Source organism: Lathyrus oleraceus, chromosome 7 (genome assembly GCF_024323335.1).
Source record: "Lathyrus oleraceus cultivar Zhongwan6 chromosome 7, CAAS_Psat_ZW6_1.0, whole genome shotgun sequence".
NCBI lineage: Eukaryota > Viridiplantae > Streptophyta > Magnoliopsida > Fabales > Fabaceae > Lathyrus > Lathyrus oleraceus.
This window is the reverse complement of record NC_066585.1, coordinates 99,461,193-99,485,430: the sequence shown is the minus strand read 5'-3', so window position 1 is coordinate 99,485,430 and position 24,238 is coordinate 99,461,193. Positions and strand designations below refer to the sequence as shown.

General features: G+C 30.1%; 3 protein-coding genes and 2 pseudogenes across 3 annotated transcripts; all 5 read right to left on the bottom strand.

The window, feature by feature from the left end:
- LOC127107575 (uncharacterized) lies at positions 1-724 on the bottom strand (annotated as a pseudogene).
- A 3,370-nt stretch (positions 725-4,094) lies between these two features.
- Positions 4,095-4,848, bottom strand: LOC127107578 (uncharacterized; annotated as a pseudogene).
- Positions 4,849-8,150: 3,302 nt separating this feature from the next.
- Positions 8,151-8,871, bottom strand: LOC127107574 (uncharacterized). The gene has a single exon (XM_051044868.1). It carries the CDS (start codon positions 8,757-8,759, stop codon positions 8,196-8,198), a length of 564 nt encoding a protein of 187 aa, XP_050900825.1. The 5' UTR covers positions 8,760-8,871; the 3' UTR covers positions 8,151-8,195.
- Positions 8,872-11,790: 2,919 nt separating this feature from the next.
- LOC127107571 (uncharacterized) lies at positions 11,791-14,447 on the bottom strand. Its single transcript, XM_051044864.1, has 3 exons — positions 14,050-14,447; positions 13,352-13,392; positions 11,791-12,072 (listed from the first exon to the last, which is right to left on the bottom strand). Exons 1-3 carry the CDS (start codon positions 14,359-14,361, stop codon positions 11,976-11,978), a joined length of 450 nt encoding a protein of 149 aa, XP_050900821.1. The 5' UTR covers positions 14,362-14,447; the 3' UTR covers positions 11,791-11,975.
- Positions 14,448-17,175: 2,728 nt separating this feature from the next.
- On the bottom strand, positions 17,176-19,669 carry LOC127107579 (50S ribosomal protein L29, chloroplastic). Its single transcript, XM_051044870.1, has 2 exons — positions 19,226-19,669; positions 17,176-17,543 (listed from the first exon to the last, which is right to left on the bottom strand). The coding sequence occupies exons 1-2, from the start codon at positions 19,541-19,543 to the stop codon at positions 17,361-17,363; spliced, it is 501 nt and encodes a 166-aa protein (XP_050900827.1). The 5' UTR covers positions 19,544-19,669; the 3' UTR covers positions 17,176-17,360.
- Positions 19,670-24,238: the final 4,569 nt, after the last annotated feature.

Below are 24,238 nucleotides of genomic sequence, written 5' to 3'. Positions count from 1 at the left end.
ACAAAGAGAAAGATAACCCATGACTAAAATTTCATAAAAACCCACACTTTAAAACGTTTCAAAGCTCATCCTCCATCCTCAAATACTCCCCTATATCACCCTGATGAAGCACCACAATCCCATTAGGATCCAACTTCCTACAATCCTGTGTAGACTTAGCAGCAACCCCAAACCCCAAAGGCACATCCGCCATATTAAAAACAACAACCCCATCACCCGCAACAATATTCTAAGTAATCCTACCCAACGCACTCTCCAACACATGGTTCCCATACAAGAACGACATCTCAGACTAAGGTTTAAGCCATACCTTATGCTTAGCATTAGCAGCTAGCAAATTCAGCGCTTGAACTGTGAAATGGAAGTTTCCACCGTGAGTGTATTTTCCGATACATGTTCCGAGTGAAACGAGATTAGGTCTAGCGATATTGGTGGCTCGATTGACGAGCGACTCGCTGCAGTAGTAGATCTTGTTCTTGTTGAGACGAAAACAGTAGCGACCAGGGGTGGAATCTGGACCTTCATGGGAGGGATTCTCGACGAGGTTTTTGAGGTTGTTGCCGATGAATTTGAAGAGCTTTTCGAAGACGACGCTGGTTTCGGTCTCGTCCAAAGGTCTCATTTTTGCGATTTAGGGTTTAAGGAATTGGGATTTAGGGGTTTGTTGAAACGAAAACAAAATAGAATTCGGTAGAATGAAAACATCTTGAAAATTTGGACTAGGTTTAACACTTAGTTTGGGCTCAACTTTTTCAAGTCCAATGATATTGATTTCTTAGTATTTTATTTTATATCACATGTTTTCTCTAGATATTAAATAATTATGAATAATTTTGACAAAATTATAATTAATATTATTTTGAATTTTTAAAAATAATTATATATATAAAAAATTAAAAATATATGATAGAGTAAATATTATGAATGAGATAAAATAATGGCAATCCGTATTAAAGAGTCTAAGTGTCTGATTGGTTTAATGGAAAGGGATGAAATAGAGTGGAGTGGAGTTATATTCCATAGTTGATTTTGCAAAAAATAAACGGAATTGAATGAAGTGTGATGGAAGTAATTTCATTCAATATCACTTTTTTAACCCATTTTACATTCTCCAAATTGGAGTGTATCCAATGGAATTAAATCAATTAATAACACAATTACAATTTTATCCTCAAAAATTTCAATTTTATTAACCTTTCATATTCTTCATTTCACGTGATATTTTTCATTCCCCAATTGTTTAATATTTATAAGAATCTCTGTTCTGAAATCCCGACACAGTTTGGAAAATAATTTGCATTTTATGCAATGATAATGCAAAAGAATATTTTTCTGATCGTTTCAACTCTTTCATGCACTTCAAAGATATTGTACATCAATCGATTTATCCCCATACGCCTAAAAAAATGGTGTTGTTGAAAGGAAACATAGACACATTATTAACAATGTTCGTACCCTTTTGTTAAATGTCAATTTACCACTAAAATTTTGAGGTGATGTTGTTCTTACTACCGAGTATTTAATTAATCGAATGTCATCCTCTGTGTTGAATGATCAAGTTCCTCATTCTATGGTGTATCATACAGATCCCTTATATGTTATTTCCCCTCGTGTCTTCTGATGTACTTATTTTGTTCATGATTTATCCCCAGATCATGATAAAAATGTTTACTCGTGCCATCAAATGTATTTTTCTGGGCTACTCCCGTGTCCAAAAGGGATATCAGTGTTACTCTCCTTCTACACATCTTTCCTACATGTCTGCAGATGTTACATTCTTTGAGGACGTACCATACTTTCCCAACTCAGGTGTCATGAAACAATGACCTCTATCAATTAGATGTCAATAATGCATTCTTTCATGGTGACTTGGAATAGGAGATTTACATGGAGCAACCTCCTGAATTTGTTGCTAAGGGGGGTGTAATCGGGTATGTAAATTACACAAGTCTTTATATGGCTTAAAACAATCATCTCAGGCATGGTTTGGAAGATTTGGTAAAGTGTTGCAACAATTTGGGATGAACCAATGTGAATCAGATCACTATGTTTTCACCAAATGTTGCTCCAATAAATATATTTATCTAGTGGTTTATGTTGACGACATTGTAACTACAGCTGATAATTTTGAGGGTATCAAGGCTTTAAAACAACACTTATTTCATAATTTTTAGACCAAGGATTTGGGTCCTCTTTGTTATTTTCTAGGAATTGAGGTAGCTCAATCAAAGTTAGGTATTGTTATCTCTTAAAGAAAGTATGCTCTTGATATTTTGGAAGAAACGGGTCTTATAGACTGCAAACCAGTTGACACTCCTATGGATCCTAATGTAAAGCTTCTCCCTAATCAGGGGGAGCCATATACTGGTATATCTTTTTGTTTAGTGTAGTAAGTCAATTCTTAAATTCTCCTTGTGACAACCGTTAGGAAGCAATTACTCGAATCCTTAAGTATACCAAAGGATCACCTGGAAAAGGACTTGTCTTTTGTGATAGAGGAAACACTAATATCATTGGATATTCAGATGTTGATTGGGCAAGAGATGCAAGTGATAAACGGTTTACATTGAGTTATTGTGTTTTTATTAGGGGAAATTTGATCTCACGGAAAATTGTTCAATCAAGTACAGAAGTTGAGTATCCAGTCATGGCCATGCCATATGTGAGCTCTTGTGATTAAAGCATTTACTACAGGAACTTCACTTTTGTGAAGTCGGCCTTATGGAACTTCTATGTGACAATCAATCAGCTTTGCACCTCTCCTCCAATCCAGTTTTTCATGAAAGAACAAAACCTATAGAAGTCAATTGTCACTTCCTTAGAGAGAAGATTACTACTGGGACCATCAAAACCTCCTTTGTTAATTCAAAGAATCAACTTGCTGGCCTATTTACAAAATCTCTTCGAAGACCTCGAATTACATACATATGTGATAAAATGGATGTTTATGATGCATATACACCACCCCGCGGGAGTGTTGAGATATTATTTTATTATTATTTTGTATTTTATTATTTTTATGAGTAATATCTATTAGGATATTATTATATTAAATCTTTCCTTAATTAATAAAATTGATTAGGATGCTTATATATATATATAATATATATATATATTATATATATATATATATATAAATATATATATATATATATATATATATATATATATATATATATATATATATATATATATATATATATCTATATATATAATAATATATATATATATATAATATATATATATAATATATATATATATATATCTATATATATATATATATATATATATATATAAAAGCATCCTAATCAATTTATTAATTAAGAAAGATTTAATATAATAATATCCTAATAGATATTACTCATAAAAATAATACTTTTTTTAATTTTTATTTTTTATTTACATGGATTCCTTATTGGATTTTTTTTCATTTTTCTTTTCTTAAGTGAAATGGATTGCTTATTGGATTTTTTATTTATTTTTCATTTTTCTTTTCTTAAGGATCCAGCTTATTTTTAAAGGCTTAGACATTTAAAAAGCCAATAAGACAAAAATTGTCCCAAGGGGGATGTGAACATGATTACTTTCATCGTCTTTATTGATGGAAAGGTATGGAGCGAGCTAATTATAACCCAACCCGTAAACATTTCACCAATTCTTAGTCATAAAATGAAATTAAGAGTCTTGGTTTATTAAAGACAACGTAGAGAAACTTAATCATCAAACCAATAGATACAAAATACAGAGACACTATTTGGATAAACAACTTAATCAAGTGTTTATGAATAAGCTATTTCTATAACAGAAGATTAAATAAAGTCAATAGTTCTTATATAAGCTATAAGTTGCTTGCTTTCACTTTTTTAAGTTATTCCAAAGAGTTTACGAAAATAATTTGAAACCACCTTATATATAGACGTATCATAATTGCTTCCACAAGCTATCTCCCATAAGACAAACTCAAATAATTCAATCCAAACAAGCACAAATAATCCAATCCAAACAATCCTAAAGAACAAAGTAACTTGAATCATACTCACTATAATAATAGTTAAACAAAATTTAAGTAGATTCCAAGATAACTAAGAATCAATTTTACAGTGATTGACCCAGTTACACAAAGAGAAAGATAACCCATGACTAAAATTTCATAAAAACCCAAACTTTAAAACGTTTCAAAGCTCATCCTCCATCCTCAAATACTCCCCTACATCACCCTGATGAAGCACCACAATCCCATTAGGATCCAACTTCCTACAATCCTGTGTAGACTTAGCAGCAACCCCAAACCCCAAAGGCACATCCGCCATATTAAAAGCAACAACCCCATCACCCGCAACAATATTCTCAGTAATCCTACCCGACGCACTCTCCAACACATGGTTCCCATACAAAAACGACATCTCAGACTGAGGTTTAAGCCATACCTTATGCTTAGCATTAGCAGCTAGCAAATTCAGCGCTTGAACTGTGAGATGGAAGTTTCCACCGTGAGTGTATTTTCCTATACATGTTCCGAGTGAAACGAGATTATGTCTAGCGATATTGGTGGCCGCTTGACGAGTGACTCGCTGCAGTAGTAGATCTTGTTCTTGTTGAGACGGAAACAGTAGCGACCAGGGGTGGAATCTGGACCTTCATGGGAGGGATTCTCGACGAGGTTTTTGAGGTTGTTGCCGATGAATTTGAAGAGCTTTTCGAAGACGACGCTGGTTTCGGTCTCGTCCAAAGGTCTCATTTTTGCGATTTAGGGTTTAAGGAATTGGGATTTAGGGGTTTGTTGAAACGAAAACAAAATAGAATTCGGTAGAATGAAAACATCTTGAAAATTTGGACTAGGTTTAACACTTAGTTTGGGCTCAACTTTTTCAAGCCCAATGATATTGATTTCTTAGTATTTTATTTTATATCACATGTTTCCTCTAGATATTAAATAATTATGAATAATTTTGACAAAATTATAATTAATATTATTTTGAATTTTTAAAAATAAATAAATAATTATATATAATATATATATAATATATATTATAATTATATAATTATATATATATTATATATATATATATATATATATATATATATATAAATTAAAAATATATGATAGAATAAAAATTATGAATGAGATAAAATAATGGCAATCCGTATTAAAGAGTCTAAGGGTCTGATTGGTTTAATGGAAAGGGATGAAATAGAGTGGAGTGGAGTTATATTCCATAGTTGATTTTGCAAAAAATAAACGGAATTGAATGAAGTGTGATGGAAGTAATTTCATTCAATATCACTTTTTTAACCCATTTTACATTCTCCAAATTGGAGTGTATCCAATGGAATTAAATCAATTAATAACACAATTACAATTTTATCCTCAAAATTTTCAATTTTATTAACCTTTCATATTCTTCATTTCACGTGATATTTTTCATTCCCCAATTGTTTAATATTTATAAGAATCTCTGTTCTGAAATCCCGACACAGTTTGGAAAATAATTTGCATTTTATGCAGTGATAATGCAAAAGAATATTTTTCTGATCGTTTCAACTCTTTCATGCACTCCAAAGATATTGTACATCAATCGATTTATCCCCATACGCCTAAAAAAATGGTGTTGTTGAAAGGAAACATAGACACATTATTAACAATGTTCGTACCCTTTTGTTAAATGTCAATTTACCACTAAAATTTTGAGGTGATGTTGTTCTTACTACCGAGTATTTAATTAATCGAATGTCATCCTCTGTGTTGAATGATCAAGTTCCTCATTCTATGGTGTATCATACAGATCCCTTATATGTTATTTCCCCTCGTGTCTTCTGATGTACTTATTTTGTTCATGATTTATCCCCAGATCATGATAAAAATGTTTACTCGTGCCATCAAATGTATTTTTCTGGGCTACTCCCGTGTCCAAAAGGGATATCAGTGTTACTCTCCTTCTACACATCTTCCTACATGTCTGCAGATGTTACATTCTTTGAGGACGTACCATACTTTCCCAACTCAGGTGTCATGAAACAATGACCTCTATCAATTAGATGTCAATAATACATTCTTTCATGGTGACTTGGAATAGGAGATTTACATGGAGCAACCTCCTGAATTTGTTGCTAAGGGGGGTGTAATCGGGTATGTAAATTACACAAGTCTTTATATGGCTTAAAACAATCATCTCAGGCATGGTTTGGAAGATTTGGTAAAGTGTTGCAACAATTTGGGATGAACCAATGTGAATCAGATCACTATGTTTTCACCAAATGTTGCTCCAATAAATATATTTATCTAGTGGTTTATGTTGACGACATTGTAACTACAGCTGATAATTTTGAGGGTATCAAGGCTTTAAAACAACACTTATTTCATAATTTTTAGACCAAGGATTTGGGTCCTCTTTGTTATTTTCTAGGAATTGAGGTAGCTCAATCAAAGTTAGGTATTGTTATCTCTTAAAGAAAGTATGCTCTTGATATTTTGGAAGAAACGGGTCTTATAGACTGCAAACCAGTTGACACTCCTATGGATCCTAATGTAAAGCTTCTCCCTAATCAGGGGGAGCCATATACTGGTATATCTTTTTTGTTTAGTGTAGTAAGTCAATTCTTAAATTCTCCTTGTGACAACCGTTAGGAAGCAATTACTCGAATCCTTAAGTATACCAAAGGATCACCTGGAAAAGGACTTGTCTTTTGTGATAGAGGAAACACTAATATCATTGGATATTCAGATGTTGATTGGGCAAGAGATGCAAGTGATAAACGGTTTACATTGAGTTATTGTGTTTTTATTAGGGGAAATTTGATCTCACGGAAAATTGTTCAATCAAGTACAGAAGTTGAGTATCCAGTCATGGCCATGCCATATGTGAGCTCTTGTGATTAAAGCATTTACTACAGGAACTTCACTTTTGTGAAGTCGGCCTTATGGAACTTGTATGTGACAATCAATCAGCTTTGCACCTCTCCTCCAATCCAGTTTTTCATGAAAGAACAAAACCTATAGAAGTCAATTGTCACTTCCTTAGAGAGAAGATTACTACTGGGACCATCAAAACCTCCTTTGTTAATTCAAAGAATCAACTTGCTGGCCTATTTACAAAATCTCTTCGAAGACCTCGAATTACATACATATGTGATAAAATGGATGTTTATGATGCATATACACCACCCCGCGGGAGTGTTGAGATATTATTTTATTATTATTTTGTATTTTATTATTTTTATGAGTAATATCTATTAGGATATTATTATATTAAATCTTTCCTTAATTAATAAAATTGATTAGGATGCTTATATATATATATATATATATATATAAGCATCCTAATCAATTTTATTAATTAAAGAAAGATTTAATATAATAATATCCTAATAGATATTACTCATAAAAATAATACTTTTTTTAATTTTTAATTTTTTTTATTTTCATGGATTCCTTATTGGATTTTTTTTCATTTTTCTTTTCTTAAGTGAAATGGATTGCTTATTGGATTTTTTATTTATTTTTCATTTTTCTTTTCTTAAGGATCCAGCTTATTTTTAAAGGCTTAGACATTTAAAAAGCCAATAAGACAAAAATTGTCCCAAGGGGGATGTGAACATGATTACTTTCATCGTCTTTATTGATGGAAAGGTATGGAGCGAGCTAATTATATAACCCAACCCGTAAACATTTCACCAATTCTTAGTCATAAAATGAAATTAAGAGTCTTGGTTTATTAAAGACAACGTAGAGAAACTTAATCATCAAACCAATAGATACAAAATACAGAGACACTATTTGGATAAACAACTTAATCAAGTGTTTATGAATAAGCTATTTCTATAACAGAAGATTAAATAAAGTCAATAGTTCTTATATAAGCTATAAGTTGCTTGCTTTCACTTTTTTAAGTTATTCCAAAGAGTTTACGAAAATAATTTGAAATCACCTTATATATAGACGTATCATAATTGCTTCCACAAGCTATCTCCCATAAGACAAACTCAAATAATTCAATCCAAACAAGCACAAATAATCCAATCCAAACAATCCTAAAGAACAAAGTAACTTGAATCATACTCACTATAATAATAGTTAAACAAAATTTAAGTAGATTCCAAGATAACTAAGAATCAATTTTACAGTGATTGACCCAGTTACACAAAGAGAAAGATAACCCATGACTAAAATTTCATAAAAACCCAAACTTTAAAACGTTTCAAAGCTCATCCTCCATCCTCAAATACTCCCCTATATCACCCTGATGAAGCACCACAATCCCATTAGGATCCAACTTCCTACAATCCTGTGTAGACTTAGCAGCAACCCCAAACCCCAAAGGCACATCCGCCATATTAAAAACAACAACCCCATCACCCGCAACAATATTCTCAGTAATCCTACCTGACGCACTCTCCAACACATGGTTCCCATACAAAAACGACATCTCAGACTGAGGTTTAAGCCATACCTTATGCTTAGCATTAGCAGCTAGCAAATTCAGCGCTTGAACTGTGAGATGGAAGTTTCCACCGTGAGTGTATTTTCCTATACATGTTCCGAGTGAAACGAGATTATGTCTAGCGATATTGGTGGCTCGCTTGACGAGCGACTCGCTGCAGTAGTAGATCTTGTTCTTGTTGAGACGGAAACAGTAGCGACCAGGGGTGGAATCTGGACCTTCATGGGAGGGATTCTCGACGAGGTTTTTGAGGTTGTTGCCGATGAATTTGAAGAGCTTTTCGAAGACGACGCTGGTTTCGGTCTCGTCCAAAGGTCTCATTTTTGCGATTTAGGGTTTAAGGAATTGGGATTTAGGGGTTTGTTGAAACGAAAACAAAATAGAATTCGGTAGAATGAAAACATCTTGAAAATTTGGACTAGGTTTAACACTTAGTTTGGGCTCAACTTTTTCAAGCCCAATGATATTGATTTCTTAGTATTTTATTTTATATCACATGTTTCCTCTAGATATTAAATAATTATGAATAACTTAGACAAAATTATAATTAATATTATTTTGAATTTTAAATATATATATATATAATATATATATATATATATATATATATATATATATATAATTATATATATATATATATATATAAAATTAAAAATATATGATAGAATAAAAATTATGAATGAGATAAAATAATGGCAATCCGTATTAAAGAGTCTAAGAGTCTGATTGTTTTAATGGATAGGGATGAAATAGAGTGGAGTGGAGTTATATTCCATAGTTGATTTTGCAAAAAATAAACGGAATTGAATGTAGTGTGATGGAAGCAATTTCATTCAATATCACTTTTTTAACCCATTTTACATTCCCCAAATTGGAGTGTATCCAATGGAATTAAATCAATTAATAACACAATTATAATTTTATCCTCAAAAATTTCAATTTTATTAACCTTTCATATTCTTCATTTCACGTGATATTTTTCTTTTCATTCATCGTAACTCTTCTTCTTCCCATACCTTCTTCTTCTACCCTAACAAGGTATGTCGTATTTCTTCTTATTTTTTCACCTATTTATTTTGATGTTCATGAGTATTTCAATTTTTAAAAATTAGGTATGGTACTCTTGTGTGCTTCTTGTTGCTTTTAACTATTGTTGCGTGTCTTTTTCTACCGTTATTGTTATGAGTTGCTTTTCTTTATGATTTATAATGCTAATTAGTACTATAAAAATTGGATTTGCTATGCTATATAGTACCTTCTATAATAATTGGATTTTTGCAATGCTATACAATATTGAATTTGCAGTGCTATAACTTTTCCGTAGCATAGAGTAAAACACCTCCCATTAAACTTTCTTTTTTAGGTAGTTTAATACTACCATAAAAAAGTGTTTTTGGCCTCTTCCATATGGGTTTCATAAGTATATATCTAATAATACTTCTCGTTTTAAGTTCCTTCTTAAAACATAATTGATTAAGATTGTTTTAAGCTAACTTAAAAAATAATAAATAAATAAATAAATATAATAACTTTACAAAATTATTTCTATTATAACATTTAGGTAAGCTAATTAATGTTACATTAGAAGACATTTATTTTAGAACATTTTTTTTTAAGTATCATTTCTTTTAGAATAATATATTTTTAAGGTTAATAAATATGTTGTTCTATATCATATAGACGATTTTTGAAAAAAAATTATATAAAAAAAAAAATTCTTATCATATTTTATTAATTGCTCTATTTTGACATCTTAAAAAACTCGGCCATGATAAAAAAAAGATTTAATAACGTAGATTGTTAAGTTAATATTTTTTCAAAATTTTCATTTTTCTTTAAAATCCAAGTAGTTTTGATTTTTAATTTTTTAAGTTTAAAGATTTTAAAACTTAAAAAATAAAATAAAAAATCTACTTATGGAAGTTGAACCCATATTAACTCTCTTCTAGGCCAGCACCCTTACCATTGAACCATCAGATATTAAAACCCACATTTAAATATATATATTACATCATTTGTTTATCATATTTCAAATATTTTAATTAAATTTTTTATTTCAATTCTCTCTCTTTCTCTCAATCTATCTCACTGATACTTTTATTTTAATTTCTTGATATTTTATATTTATTAATATTGATTTATTATATAAATATTTATTTTAGTATGAAATTTGTTATACTTGAAATTTATTTATCATTTAATAAGACATAAATAAATATTTACTCATTTATAATAAAACATAAATAAATATTTATTAGAAATTCATTTATTTATAATAGTACCTAAATATTATTGGAAATAAATAATTATTTATTTTTGTATTATTAGTAGAGGTGTCAACAAAAACTCTAAATGAAAAATCTTCAATAATTAGAGCTCTTATTTGAACCCTGTTTTTTAAGCTCTCTATTAAATTAATATTTTTTGGTTCCTTAATTTTAAACCTCTTGTATTTTTATTTTTTAGGGGTCTAAATAATGGACTTAAAATCTAATTTATTTGAAACAAAATATTTTAGTTTTTTCTTATTTTTTATTATTATTTTATATTTTATTATTTTTATGAGTTATATCTATTAGTATATTATTATATTAAATCTTTCCTTAATTAATAAAATTGATTAGGATGCTTTTATATATATATATAAACTAATTGTACAATTAACACGTTAAAAAATCAAATCTCCCTTTCATGATGAACATTTTTAAAATCTCAGTGTTTAATATTAATTTTTAATAGTTTAATAAATCAATAGTATTGTATTAATCCGGAATATATTTAAAAGAAATATATACAAGAAGAAGTTCCATTACATTCTATTTTTAGTTTCCATGGGGATAAAAAGATGACTAATAGTTAGGGAGAGCTGGAATATTAGTTATATTTCTTAAGATTTGGGATGTCTCCATTACCCGTTCTTAAATGTGAAGGAAAAAGTGATTTGATTTTTTATAACTAGAATAGGAAATCTTTATATACTGTTTGGGGCGGACCAGTGTAAGTGTTTGTGTCACCGGCAAGAAGGCAATAAATATTAAATACTACGTTCTTTTTTTTCAGAACACAAAACTTGAAGTGTAGATTTGTTGATTTAACAGAATGAGAACAGAAGTCATTACTTATACGAACACTTTTACCTGACCCTGAAATAGTGACACCAATAATAATTTGAAAAAATGAAAAAAATAAAATGTAATCATAAACATCAGTCCAAGTGTCTAATACCTAAAAGGAGACATTTTTTTTCAGAATAGTGTCGGTGATACAAATGTTAGGAAATGCATCAATTTAAGTCTCGAACTCTAGCGTGTAAATTGTTTCAGTGAGTGCTGGAATGTCACGCCATGAACCGTGAGTTTGAAAACCCTGTATCTTTTCTTAAAAAATACAAGGCATAAAACATTTAGGCAGGAAGAAATGTAGGTTACTACAAACAAGATACTATTACACTACACAATGAGATGACAACGTCCAACAAAACAATAAAATCAAAAGACTAACAACACCTTTAACCAATAAACTCTATAACTTGCATATTTAATCTTCCGCAGCTTCTTCATCATCTTCCTCCTTCCGAAGAAGTTTCAATAAAGATACAGGTGGTGTTGGTGGTTTTACAAAGGAATCGAGCAATCTACGTTGATATTAACAGTAATCATTCATCCAAAAAAATAACAGACAGGTAAAGTATAGCATTTATTCAGACTCCAAAGAAGGGTATTACCTGTCAGTAAAGCTCTCTAGGATCATCGGATGTTATAATTTAATATTAAAAACAAAATGAGAGTAGACCAGTTTGTCCATATTGCGAATCATTCCCCTCTTTCTATTGTGTGCATATCGTGTTTTCACGGTGGAATCTAAACATTCTAAATCTTAGCTAGTGTGCCGCTTCTTTGCCAACTGAATTCTAGTGTCCATTCTTCCTAATTCAATTGTTTATTGGGGACATGAACTGATAAAATGATGAAAGGCGAGTCGGAGTCACAAACCTCTCATGAGGGTGTGCATATCGTGTTTTCACGGTGGAATCTAAACATTCTAAATCCTAGCTAGTGTGCCGCTTCTTTGCCAACTGAATTCTAGTGTCCACTCTTCCTAATTCAATTGTTTATTGGGGACATGAACTGATAAAATGATGAAAGGCGAGTCGGAGTCACAAACCTCTCATGAGGGTGTGCATATCGTGTTTTCACGGTGGAATCTAAACATTCTAAATCCTAGCTAGTGTGCCGCTTCTTTGCCAACTGAATTCTAGTGTCCACTCTTCCTAATTCAATTGTTTATTGGGGACATGAACTGATAAAATGGTGAAAGGCGAGTCGGAGTCACAAACCTCTCATGAGGGTGTGTTGCCGAAGGGAGAAAAGGAGCAAGGGTAGTAGCGAAGAAAACGAGGTAAAGAGCCAGGGCAGAAGTCAGTTACTACTAATGAAGGGGATTCTATTATGCTGGAAGCTAACAAGCGGAACACAGGGCAGTAGGCGAGGGCAATGGAAGATGCAAGACCAATGGAGCTGAAAGTCAATATATGGGAAAAAAATGAATGTGTGGAGGGGTAGGAGATCACTTGAGGAAACGTGGGGTTGCTACTACAACATGGCAGATAAGTTTTCCTTATTTCTTAAAAGCTTCTGTACATCATTTTCTTTGAATTTTTCTTATAATCTCTAAAATCAGATCTAGTTCCCATCAGTTTTAGTTTCAGGTCTTATCACAGACTCTCAGTTGCATGAGTGGATAAGGTTAATAACTTAAAAGATGATAATTGAAAAAGACACAAGTGAATTTTATCATGAAGAGGAACTAGACTCGATAAAATAATGAGTAAATAGTGATTTTAATAGTTAGAAAGCAATATAACAAAAGAAAAAGGTAGAGATATTAAGAGGTTGCAACTTGCAAAGACACACCTGAGAGCAGAGTGACCTGACATTATGTCCAGACAACAAAACTGAAAAGATATTGCAGCTAATTTACAAAAAAAAATTAAGTATGCTAAACTTCAGTGCATCTCGCTAAAGTTTAAAACAGGTAGAAGTTACAAAAGGATCAACTGATAGCTTAATCAAGTGTTTATGAATAAGCTATTTCTATAACAGAAGATTAAATAAAGTCAATAGTTCTTATATAAGCTATAATCCAAACTCAAATAAATCAATCCAAACTCAAATAAACCAATCCAAACAGGCACAAATAATCCAATCCAAACAAACCTAAAGAACAAAGTAAATAGAATCAAACTCACTATAATAATAGTTAAACAAAATTTCAGTATTTTACAGTGATTGACCCAGTTACACAAAGAGAAAGATAACCCATGACTAAAATTTCATAAAAACCCAAACTTTAAAACGTTTCAAAGCTCATCCTCCATCCTCAAATACTCCCCTATATCACCCTGATGAAGCACCACAATCCCATTAGGATCCAATTTCCTACAATCCTGTGTAGACTTAGCAGCAACCCCAAACCCCAAAGGCACATCCGCCATATTAAAAACAACAACCCCATCACCCGCAATAATATTCTCAGTAATCCTACCCAACGCACTCTTCAACACATGGTTCCCATACAAAAACGACATCTCAGACTGAGGTTTAAGCCATACCTTATGCTTAGCATTAGCAGCTAGCAAATTCAGCGCTTGAACTGTGAGATGGAAGTTTCCACCGTGAGTGTATTTTCCGATACATGTTCCGAGTGAAACAAGATTAGGTCTAGCGATATTGGTGGCTCGCTTGACGAGCGACTCGCTGCAGTAGTAGATCTTGTTCTTGTTGAGACGGAAACAGTAGCGACCAGGGGTGGAATCTGGACCTTCATGGGAGGGATTCTCGACGAGGTTTTTGAGGTTGTTGCCGACGAATTTGAAGAGCTTTTCGAAGACGACGCTGGTTTCGGTCTCGTCCAAAGGTCTCATTTTCGCAATTTAGGGTTTAAGGAATTGGGATTTAGTGGTTTGTTGAAACGAAAATGAAATCGAATTCGGTAGAAATAGGATACGGTAGAATAAAAACATGTTGAAAGTTTGGACTAGGTTTAACACTTAGTTTGGGCTCAACTTTTTCAAGCCCAATGAAAATTGATTTCTTAGTATTTTATATCACATGTTTTCTCTAGATATTAAACAATTATGAATAATACTTCTCGTTTTAAGTTCCTTCTTAAAACATACGAGTAATTGATTAAGATTGTTTCAAGCTAACTTAAAAAATAATAAATAAATATAATAACTTTACAAAAATATTTTTATTATAACATTTAGGTAAGCTAATTAATGTTACATGACATTTATTTTAGAACATTTTTGTAAGTATCATTTCGTTTAGAATAATATATTTTTAAGGTTAATAAATATGTTCTTCTATATCATATAGACGACTTTTGAAAAAAAAAATTATATCAAAAAAATTAAATTCTTATCAAACTTTATGAATTTCTCTATTTCGATATCTTAAAAAACTCTGTCATTATAAAATAGAGATTTAATAACGTAGATTCTTAAGTTAATATTTTTTCAAAATTTTCATTTTTCTTTAAAATCCAAGTAGTTTTGATTTTTAATTTTTTAAGCTTAAAGATTTTAAAACTTAAAAAATAAAATAAAAAATCTACTTAGGGAAGTTGAACCCATATTAACTCTCTTCTAGGCCAGCACCCTTACCATTGAACCATCAGATATTAAAATCCACCATTAAATATATATATTACATCATTTGTTTATCATATTTCAAATATTTTAATTAAATTTTTTATTTCAATTCTCTCTCTTTCTCTCAATCTATCTCACTGATACTTTTATTTTAATTTCTTGATATTTTATATTTATTAATATTGATTTATTATATAAATATTTATTTTAGTATGAAATTTGTTATACTTGAAATTTATTTATCATTTAATAAGACATAAATAAATATTTACTCATTTCTAATAAAACATAAATAAATATTTATTAAAAATTCATTTATTTATAATAGTACCTAAATATTATTAGAAATAAATAATTATTTATTTTTGTATTATTAGTAGAGGTGTCAACAAAAACTCTAAATGAAAAATCTTCAATAATTAGACCTCTTATTTGAGCCCTGTTTTTTAAGCTCTCTATTAAATTAATATTTTTTGGTTCCTTATTTTCAAAACCTCTTGTATTTTTATTTTTTAGGGGTCTAAATAATGGACTTAGAATCTAATTTGTTTGAAACAAAATATTTTAATTTTTTCTTATTTTTTATTATTATTTTGTATTTTATTATTTTAATGAGTAATATCTATTAGAATATTATTATATTAAATCTTTCCTTAATTAATAAAATTGATTAGGATGCTTTATATATAATATATAATATATATATATATATATATATATATATAATATATAATATATATATATATATATATATATATATATATATATAATGAACTAATTGTACAATTAATATGTTAAAAAATCAAGTGCCAGTTTGTTTTAGCTTTAAAAAAATAGATTTTTTCTTTGTATTTTTGAAAATGGATTTTACAAAAATATTTTTTAAAATATTATAAGTTTTTCTAAATTTATTTTTTATAAATTAAAAGATTGAATTGTTCATTGTATAATATAAATATACATTATTGAAGATCAAAACATAGTCAAATCATAATTTTAAAATAAATTATATCTCAAAAAAATGATTTTTAGAAAAAGCTATTTGAAATAGCTTCAAAATTAAGTGATTTTTTAAAATTTTGATATCCAAAAAAAGTTTCAATAAAATGATAAAATACCTAAAATAACATTTTAAGAATAACTATTCAAACAAAATTTTCATTTGAAGCTTTTATAAAAAAATTCTTTGTAAATTTTTTTATACTAAAATATATAACTCTATAAAAATTATTTTTAAAAAAAGTCAAAACAAACGGTCCTAAATCTCCCTTTCATGAGGAACATTTTTAAAATCTCAGTGTTTAATATTAATTTTTAATCGTTTAATAAATCAATAGTATTGTATTAATCTAGAATATATTTAAAAGAAATATATAAAAGAAGTTCCATTACATTCTATTTCTATTTTTAGTTTCCTCGGGATAAAAAGATACATATTTAGAGGGGAATAATTACAAAGATGACTAATAGTTTGGGAGAGCTGGAATTATTGTAAGAAAATATTAGCATTGTTGATATATTTCTTAAGATTTGGGATGTCTCCATTACCTATATTTCACAATGCTCACTTACAAATTTTTTTTAGAATGCTCACTTACAAATTTTTTTTAGAATGCTCACACCACTTGGCTAGGAATATCAGTCTTAAATGTGAAGGAAAAAAATGATTTTTTATAAGTAGAATAGAAAATCTTTATATACTGTTTGGGGTGGAACAGTGTAAGTGTTTGTGTCACCAGCAAGAAACCAATAAATATTAAATACTACATTCTTTTTTTTTAAGAACACAAAACTTGAAGTGTAGATTTGTTGATTTAACACAATGAGAACAGAAGTCATTACTTATACGAACACTACGAATTTTACCTGACCCTGAAACAATGACACCAGTAATAATTTGAAAAAATTGAAAAAAATAAAATGTAATCATAAATATCAATGCAAGTGTCTATTACTTATACCGAGACATTTTTTTTCAGAATAGTGTCGGTGCTACAAAGGTTAGGAAATGCATCTATTTAAGTCTCGAACTCTAGTGTGTAAATTGTTTCAGTGAGTGCTGGAATGTCACGCCATGAATCGTGAGTTTGAAAACCCTGTATCTTTTCTTAAAAAATACAAGGCATAAAACATTTAGGCAGGAAGAAATGTAGGTTACTACAAACAAGATACTATTACACTACACAATGAAATGACAACGTCCAACAAAACAATAAAATCAAAAGACTAACAACACCTTTAACCAATAAACTCTATAACTTGCATATTTAATCTTCCGCAGCTTCTTCATCATCTTCCTCCTTCCGAAGAAGTTTCAATAAAGATACAGGTGGTGTTGGTGGTTTTACAACAATGCTTCTCTTCCACTTTTTATCTAGCTTTCTAGACAACCTCTTACCAATACCCTCCTCAATCTCTCTTTCCCGCTTTACAGTAAGCAATCGAGCAATCTACGTTGATATTAACAGTAATCATTCATCCAAAAAAATAACAGACAGGTAAAGTATAGCATTTATTCAGACTCCAAAGAAGGGTATTACCTGTCAGTAAAGCTCTCTAGGATCATCGGATGTTATAATTTAATATTAAAAACAAAATGAGAGTAGACCAGTTTGTCCATATTGCGAATCATTCCCCTCTTTCTATTGTGTGCATATCGTGTTTTCACGGTGGAATCTAAACATTCTAAATCCTAGCTAGTGTGCTGCTTCTTTGCCAACTGAATCCTAGTGTCCACTCTTCCTAATTCAATTGTTTATTGGGGACATGAACTGATAAAATGATGAAAGGCGAGTCGGAGTCACAAACCTCTCATGAGGGTGTGTTGCCGAAGGGAGAAAAGGAGCAAGGGTAGTAGCAAAGAAAACGAGGTAAAGAGCCGTGGGCGGAAGTCAGTTACTACTAATGAAGGGGATTCTATTATGCTGGAAGCTAACAAGCGGAACACAGGGCAGTAGGCGAGGGCAATGGAAGATGCAAGACCAACGGAGCTGAAAGTCAATATATGAGGAAAAATGAATGTGTGGAGGGGTAGGAGATCACTTGAGGAAACGTGGGGTTGCTACTACAACATGGCAGATAAGTTTTCCTTATTTCTTAAAAGCTTTTGTACATCATTTTCTTTGAATTTTTCTTATAATCTCTAAAATCAGATCTAGTTCCCATCAGTTTTAGTTTCAGGTCTTATCACAGACTCTCAGTTGCATGAGTGGAGAAGGTTAATAACTTAAAAGATGATAATTGAAAAAGACACAAGTGAATTTCATCATGAAGAGGAACTAGACTTGATAAAATAATGAGTAAATAGTGATTTTAATAGTTAGAAAGCAATATAATAATAGGGACTAAAACAAAAGAAAAAGGTAGAGATATTAAGAGGTTGCAACTTGCAAAGACACACCTGAGAGCAGAGTGACCTGACATTATGTCCAGACAACAAAACTGAAAAGATATTGCAGCTAATTTACAATAAAAAAATTAAGTATGCTAAACTTCAGTGCATCTCGCTAAAGTTTAAAACATGCAGAAGTTACAAAAGGATCAACTGATCATGCAAATGAAAAAACTAGTTCAAGTACTCCTAAAAGTTAAATTTCTCAGTATGCATGGATATCAATTTCCCAGTATAGTCTTGTTCATCGCCTACCGCGACGTGGTGCTAGAATAACATTTTTGAAGTGAGTAGGCCACTAATCTCATTAGATCTACGCCAGCCATCAGAATTAATAAGCGGGACAAAAATCAATGACTCGATTCAGTCAATTAAGGGCATAGATCCAAACCTTTTTGCTTGATAAATCACCAAAGGATGGGGCTCTCGACCTTAACTACCACGATTGGCTACAGGTCTTAGAAAGATTAGACTAGAATTATCTGATAAACTGGCTATGTTTAAGATTAGAGTTATATACAGCAATGAAACAACAAACAGGTTTTCAAGCCATCATACATAATACATTCCATTCTTTCCTAACGCTATTAATGTACTTAAATTGACCTAATTTGTGTTTAAACTCATTCATAATCAAAAAATTAGTACAGAATTTAAAATTTAAAAAAAAACGCAACTTTACCCTAAAAATTAAGCAAATGTAAAATAAGCATAACGAAATTCTAAAGAGAGAAAATCTACCGTCTTGCGCATTTTCCTAAAATCACTGGGTTTAAACTCCTTGCGAGCAGATTTCTGAAGACGAAGCACGAGTAAGTCGCCTTGTAGTTTAACAACCTCTTCGTTGATTTGTTCGTTGGTTTTAGTTCTAATTTCCTTCAATTGCTCTTCTCTCTTTGCCATCATCACTGGGACCAAAGCGGTGCGTTTCGTGGCTGGAATTGTGCAAGTGCTAGGTTGACGTAGCCGAATGCCATTGAAGGAGGATTTGAGTTGTAATGGTTTGGGAAGAAAGGAAAGTGTTGAAGAAGATGGTGAAGTAACGGAGAGGCTCAGCATTTTGTTTCCGCGCTCTCTTGTTTATCGCATGAACAGAAAATGTATGCAATGAATGAGTGTTGAAGATAATATCCAGACCCTATCTATCCCCCTTCATCTTTTATGAGAAAGAGTTCTATTTTATTTTATTTTATTTTTTTATTCTCGTAATTTTATTCTTTATAAAAGACAATTATTTATTAAATAAAATGGTTTTTAACAACAGTAATAAAAAAATTTGTATTTTTGACACACAAAAATGTATTTATTTAGATAAAAAAAAATTTACGAGGTTAACACTTCAGTAATCAAATGATGATGGTAATTCTCGGGATTTTGAGTCTTATTGGTGTCATTTTTCTTGATTCACTATATTTTATCAGATTTATAAGTTATATAAGTATAAATATATAATTATAAAAAAGTAAAAAATTATATTAATATTGAAAAGTTTATATCAAATCAAAACTACAATAAATTATGACAAAAATAATTATAACATATATCAGTAGCATTACAATTCTCACACTAGTTGGAACCTCCGACTATTATCTTTGAACATCATCTTCCTAACATTTTTGTTGTTGTATAATCACCAATAATCTGAACAAAACAAGATTCTTTAAAAAAAATCATCCTCAATTAAAATCAAAGCAAGAATATTTAATCTAATATGCGACATTGTCAATTGCAAATAAGATTTTCGCAATTTTAATTTTGAAAAACTATTCTCAGACGATGCAACAATAACATGAATAATTAATATTATTATATAAGTTATGCATGCATCAGGAAAACTCAATGTCTTAAGAGAACTCAATATCATAAAACTATATTTTGATTCAAGTGTTAAAATCTCTCTGATGACTTTTAATTCTTCATATAAATTTTTATCATCAAGATCATAAGAATTATCAGGTATCAAATAAGTTTCAAGATTTATGCAAGACAATTTCAAGTTCTCAATCAGAAAATGACTTAAGTCTTTCAATATTAAACATAAATCCCAAAATATTCTCATTTGTGCTATATTGCTCAAATCTTCTATTAAGCGGATCAATTTTTTGACCTATAATATATAAAAAATAATGAATCCTAAAAGACTTCTCAGCAGACTCAAGATTTGATTGTGTGCATTAAGATGGATTTTCATCACAGTTTTTCTTTCTACGAATTTGATGTTTTTGAGTAAACACACATTCAATGTCCATTTCATTTGCAATTATTTCAGCACTAGCAATAGCCTTTGTAAAACCAGATTCTCTATTTTTTCAAATGAGTAATCAAATTTTTTACTAATTGTATATCCACATCAAGTTGCATGTCTTTTTGGTAAACTTTTGCTAATTTAATTAACAACAAATAACAACTCAAATCAGATAGTCATAGCTAGTAAAAACTCAAAGTTCTCAATTCCATGATATGCTAAAGATTCAACTTCGCTCTTAATCTTTGAATCATTATCTTGTTCGGCTAGTTGAAGTAAAGCTTCTCTTATGTCTGAATCTTGAGTTTTAATTGCATTTAGATTATTTCACGTGACTTTTTGAACGTGTTTGTGACAATGGTTTGAAAGTTAAACCTTTCACATTATCTCTTAACATTTTCCAACATTGTGTGGAATGAGATAATATAGTGTAAATACGTTGTAATACTCCCCAAAAAATCCCTAGCTTTAGAACAAGAATTTACAATGTCACACAATGTCAAGTTAAGACTAAGACAACCACATGGTGTGTACAACGCTCTAGGATTTATATCTAACATTTTTTTGTGCACCTTGATATTTTCCTTTCATGTCTGATCCATTATCATATCATTGCCCTCTCGCATTATTAATATCGAGGCCAAGAGATTTTAAAATATTTTGTAATTCTTCAAATAAACCTTGGTCATTTGTATCACCAACTTTCAAAAATTCTATAAAAAAACTCTTTTATATTTATTGAACTTGTAAAATCATCCACATAATGCAGTATGATAGTCATTTGTTCTTGGTGACTTATATCAGGAATGCAATCAAGTATCACAAAAAAGTATTTTGCTTCTTTGATCTTTTGAATTATTGTATTTTTAACTTCATTATCTAACATATTAATCAATTCATTTTGGATCTTATGGCTAAGATTATGATAATTAATTTTGTTATTCTTAATGTGATTAAGGTGCATTTGCATAACAGGATCTCATTCGGCAAACATCTCAAAAAAAAAAAAAAAAATCCCATTATTTTCTACAAAACATCTTACAACGGAAACAAATTTTTTTATCCAATTCTTTTGAATAAACAAGCCAACTCCTATCTTGGTTTTCTCCATTAGCACAATAATTAATGTAATGTAAGGAAAAGTACCTGTCAAGGGTATCTTAATGACCATTCACAATTGACACATTTCGTTGAGAACTATTTTTTAGCAATCTATCCCTTAAATCACTTCTAAGGTTATTCCATGTTCTTGGATCATACATATATAATGGAATAGACTCATTAGGTTGTCATTAGTAAAAGCAAGGATATTCTTATTTTTATTATTATCTACATTCAAAAAAATATGTTCTTCATTATTTATGTTTGATTGTTCATCCTCAAAATTTTCAACCGTATGGTCTAAGTTATCTGGATTCACAACATTTTAAATAGAAGTTGTAGAATGCTTGCTAATTTTTTTACCTAAAGCATCCTTTTGAGATTTAACAATAATTTCAATTTATTTACTTCTTTTCCACTTTTGATGATCGGAAAGTTATTTTCTAAGCAACATTTCAACAACTCAAAAAGCACAAACAACAAGCCTATAAATATAATAAATAAATAATAGCAATAAGTTAGTAAACAATAACATCTGATTTTTTATTGTTGGCGTGACTCTAAATCTCTACTAGATGCCCTAATGACCAAAGCAAACCAACGCATATACTATAGACACAAAAAAGTATCAACATATAAAATACGGATTAATAAATAAATAAATTAACTAATTAAATTACAAAACGTGTACATTAGCATAATGTAACAAATTAATAAAACTACAATCAACAAGATCGATAAAGAAAATATACCCACATAACTGATAATGGATCTCCTCAAAATGTAGATAGATAAAAGGAATGAGAGAGACAGGTAGTGCAAGGGTTTTTGTTCTATCTGAATGTTAAAAGTCTAAATGTCATTTTCACTAATTTTATATTTTCTATTTTTATAGTGGATCACATTTATGTGAAGATTTTTTTTGACACAATATATATATATATATATATTATTATATATATATATATATATATATATATATATATATTAAAATGGTGTCCTTAAAAAGTTGGTGTCTTGTGCCACCGCTCCTCCCGAAACCCTTCAGGACCCCCTTCAAATAACTGAGAGAAATTATAGGTAATGTGTGAGTGAGAATGAATTTGAATATCTGAAATGATGAGTTTTTCTTATATATCAAGAGTGATTGAAAATTGTTCGCACGTGAATTGGATGGTGATTGATGTGTTGGAGGACATAATTGCCTACTTCTGGCTAGAGTGAGAACATATACCTTTTTCGCGTGCCTTTCCACTTTGAATTCACTCTTGGCCCTTTATCCACGGGCCTTGAGGACAACCCATAATACATAGGGATTTGATGTTCACATCTTTAGATAGATTGTTAATTGAAGTAAGTGAAAAGTCTTGATGGGGCATCACTAGCATGAGTTAGAAATCTAAGAGATTGAGGGTTGACTGTTGGAATCTGGGTTTGAATTTGCCCAAGATGTCATCAATGGAGATTCCAAACCACATTTGCATTGGTCCAAATATGAACGTGAAGGCTTCCAATAACTTAATTTTAAGCATTAGGACATGATGAATAACAATCGTTTGGCTCAATTTAATTAAAATCGCACACGATTTGAGAGGAAACAAGGCAATTAGGGTTAGTGTTTCAGAAAGGGGGAGAGGAGCTCAACGAATAAGGCAATTAAGCATTTGTTCTGATTCTATTTTTAAAATAGTAAATTTTTTATTTTAATGGTTGATATAATTAATCAAATTGATTTTAAAATGATTTAAATAATTATTCAAATAATATCATGTATTTTAATGACGTGGCAAAAGTTAAAAAATGTCACATCATAGATTCAAATGTCATAGAGATAAAATACAATTTTTTGTTGGGGAGAACCACGGAAAAAAATATGGAATTTAATACTAGGGGACTATAAAGCTGATATTTTTAAATGGAGACTAAAAAATTAACAAAATACATATAGGAGACCAAAAATGCATTTAAGTTTAAAATTATATTCATGATTCTATCATTTACAATCATTTTTTATGTGTAACCAAATTTATATTTGTGTGATTATTTAAATATAATATAATTTATATATTTATTCTCTATTACATAATTAAATCAATAATTTCATATTTTCAAGTTAATGCAATTACATTATATAATGCATCATTACATTATTTATAGATATACCTAAATAAATTTATTCGTGGAGACGCACATATTAAGTCTAAAATAAAAAATCATGGACATTTGGATGGAAGGAAGAGTTTGATATTTGTTGTGGTCCTCCTAACTTGTGTATTTACTTATTGGTGTAAAAAAAATCTTACATAATAATTCAATTAATAAGACTTCCTATTTGACCATTTATTTTTAAGTCTCATATTAAATAATAATTTTTTGACCTTAATATTATTTTTTAGAGGACCGTTATA

Coding starts and splice junctions, on each gene's coding strand:
- LOC127107571 (XM_051044864.1), bottom strand. CDS start 14,361: ATGAGACCTTTGGACGAGACCGAAACCAGCGTCGTCTTCGAAAAGCTC. Junction 13,393..14,049: donor CTGCTAATGCTAAGCATAAG/GTATGGCTTAAA, acceptor ATATCTTTTCAG/TTTTGTTGTCTGGACATAAT. Junction 12,073..13,351: donor TCAGGTCACTCTGCTCTCAG/GTGTGTCTTTGC, acceptor ATATCAACGTAG/ATTGCTCGATTCCTTTGTAA.
- LOC127107574 (XM_051044868.1), bottom strand. CDS start 8,759: ATGAGACCTTTGGACGAGACCGAAACCAGCGTCGTCTTCGAAAAGCTC.
- LOC127107579 (XM_051044870.1), bottom strand. CDS start 19,543: ATGCTGAGCCTCTCCGTTACTTCACCATCTTCTTCAACACTTTCCTTT. Junction 17,544..19,225: donor TTAGGAAAATGCGCAAGACG/GTAGATTTTCTC, acceptor ATATCAACGTAG/ATTGCTCGATTGCTTACTGT.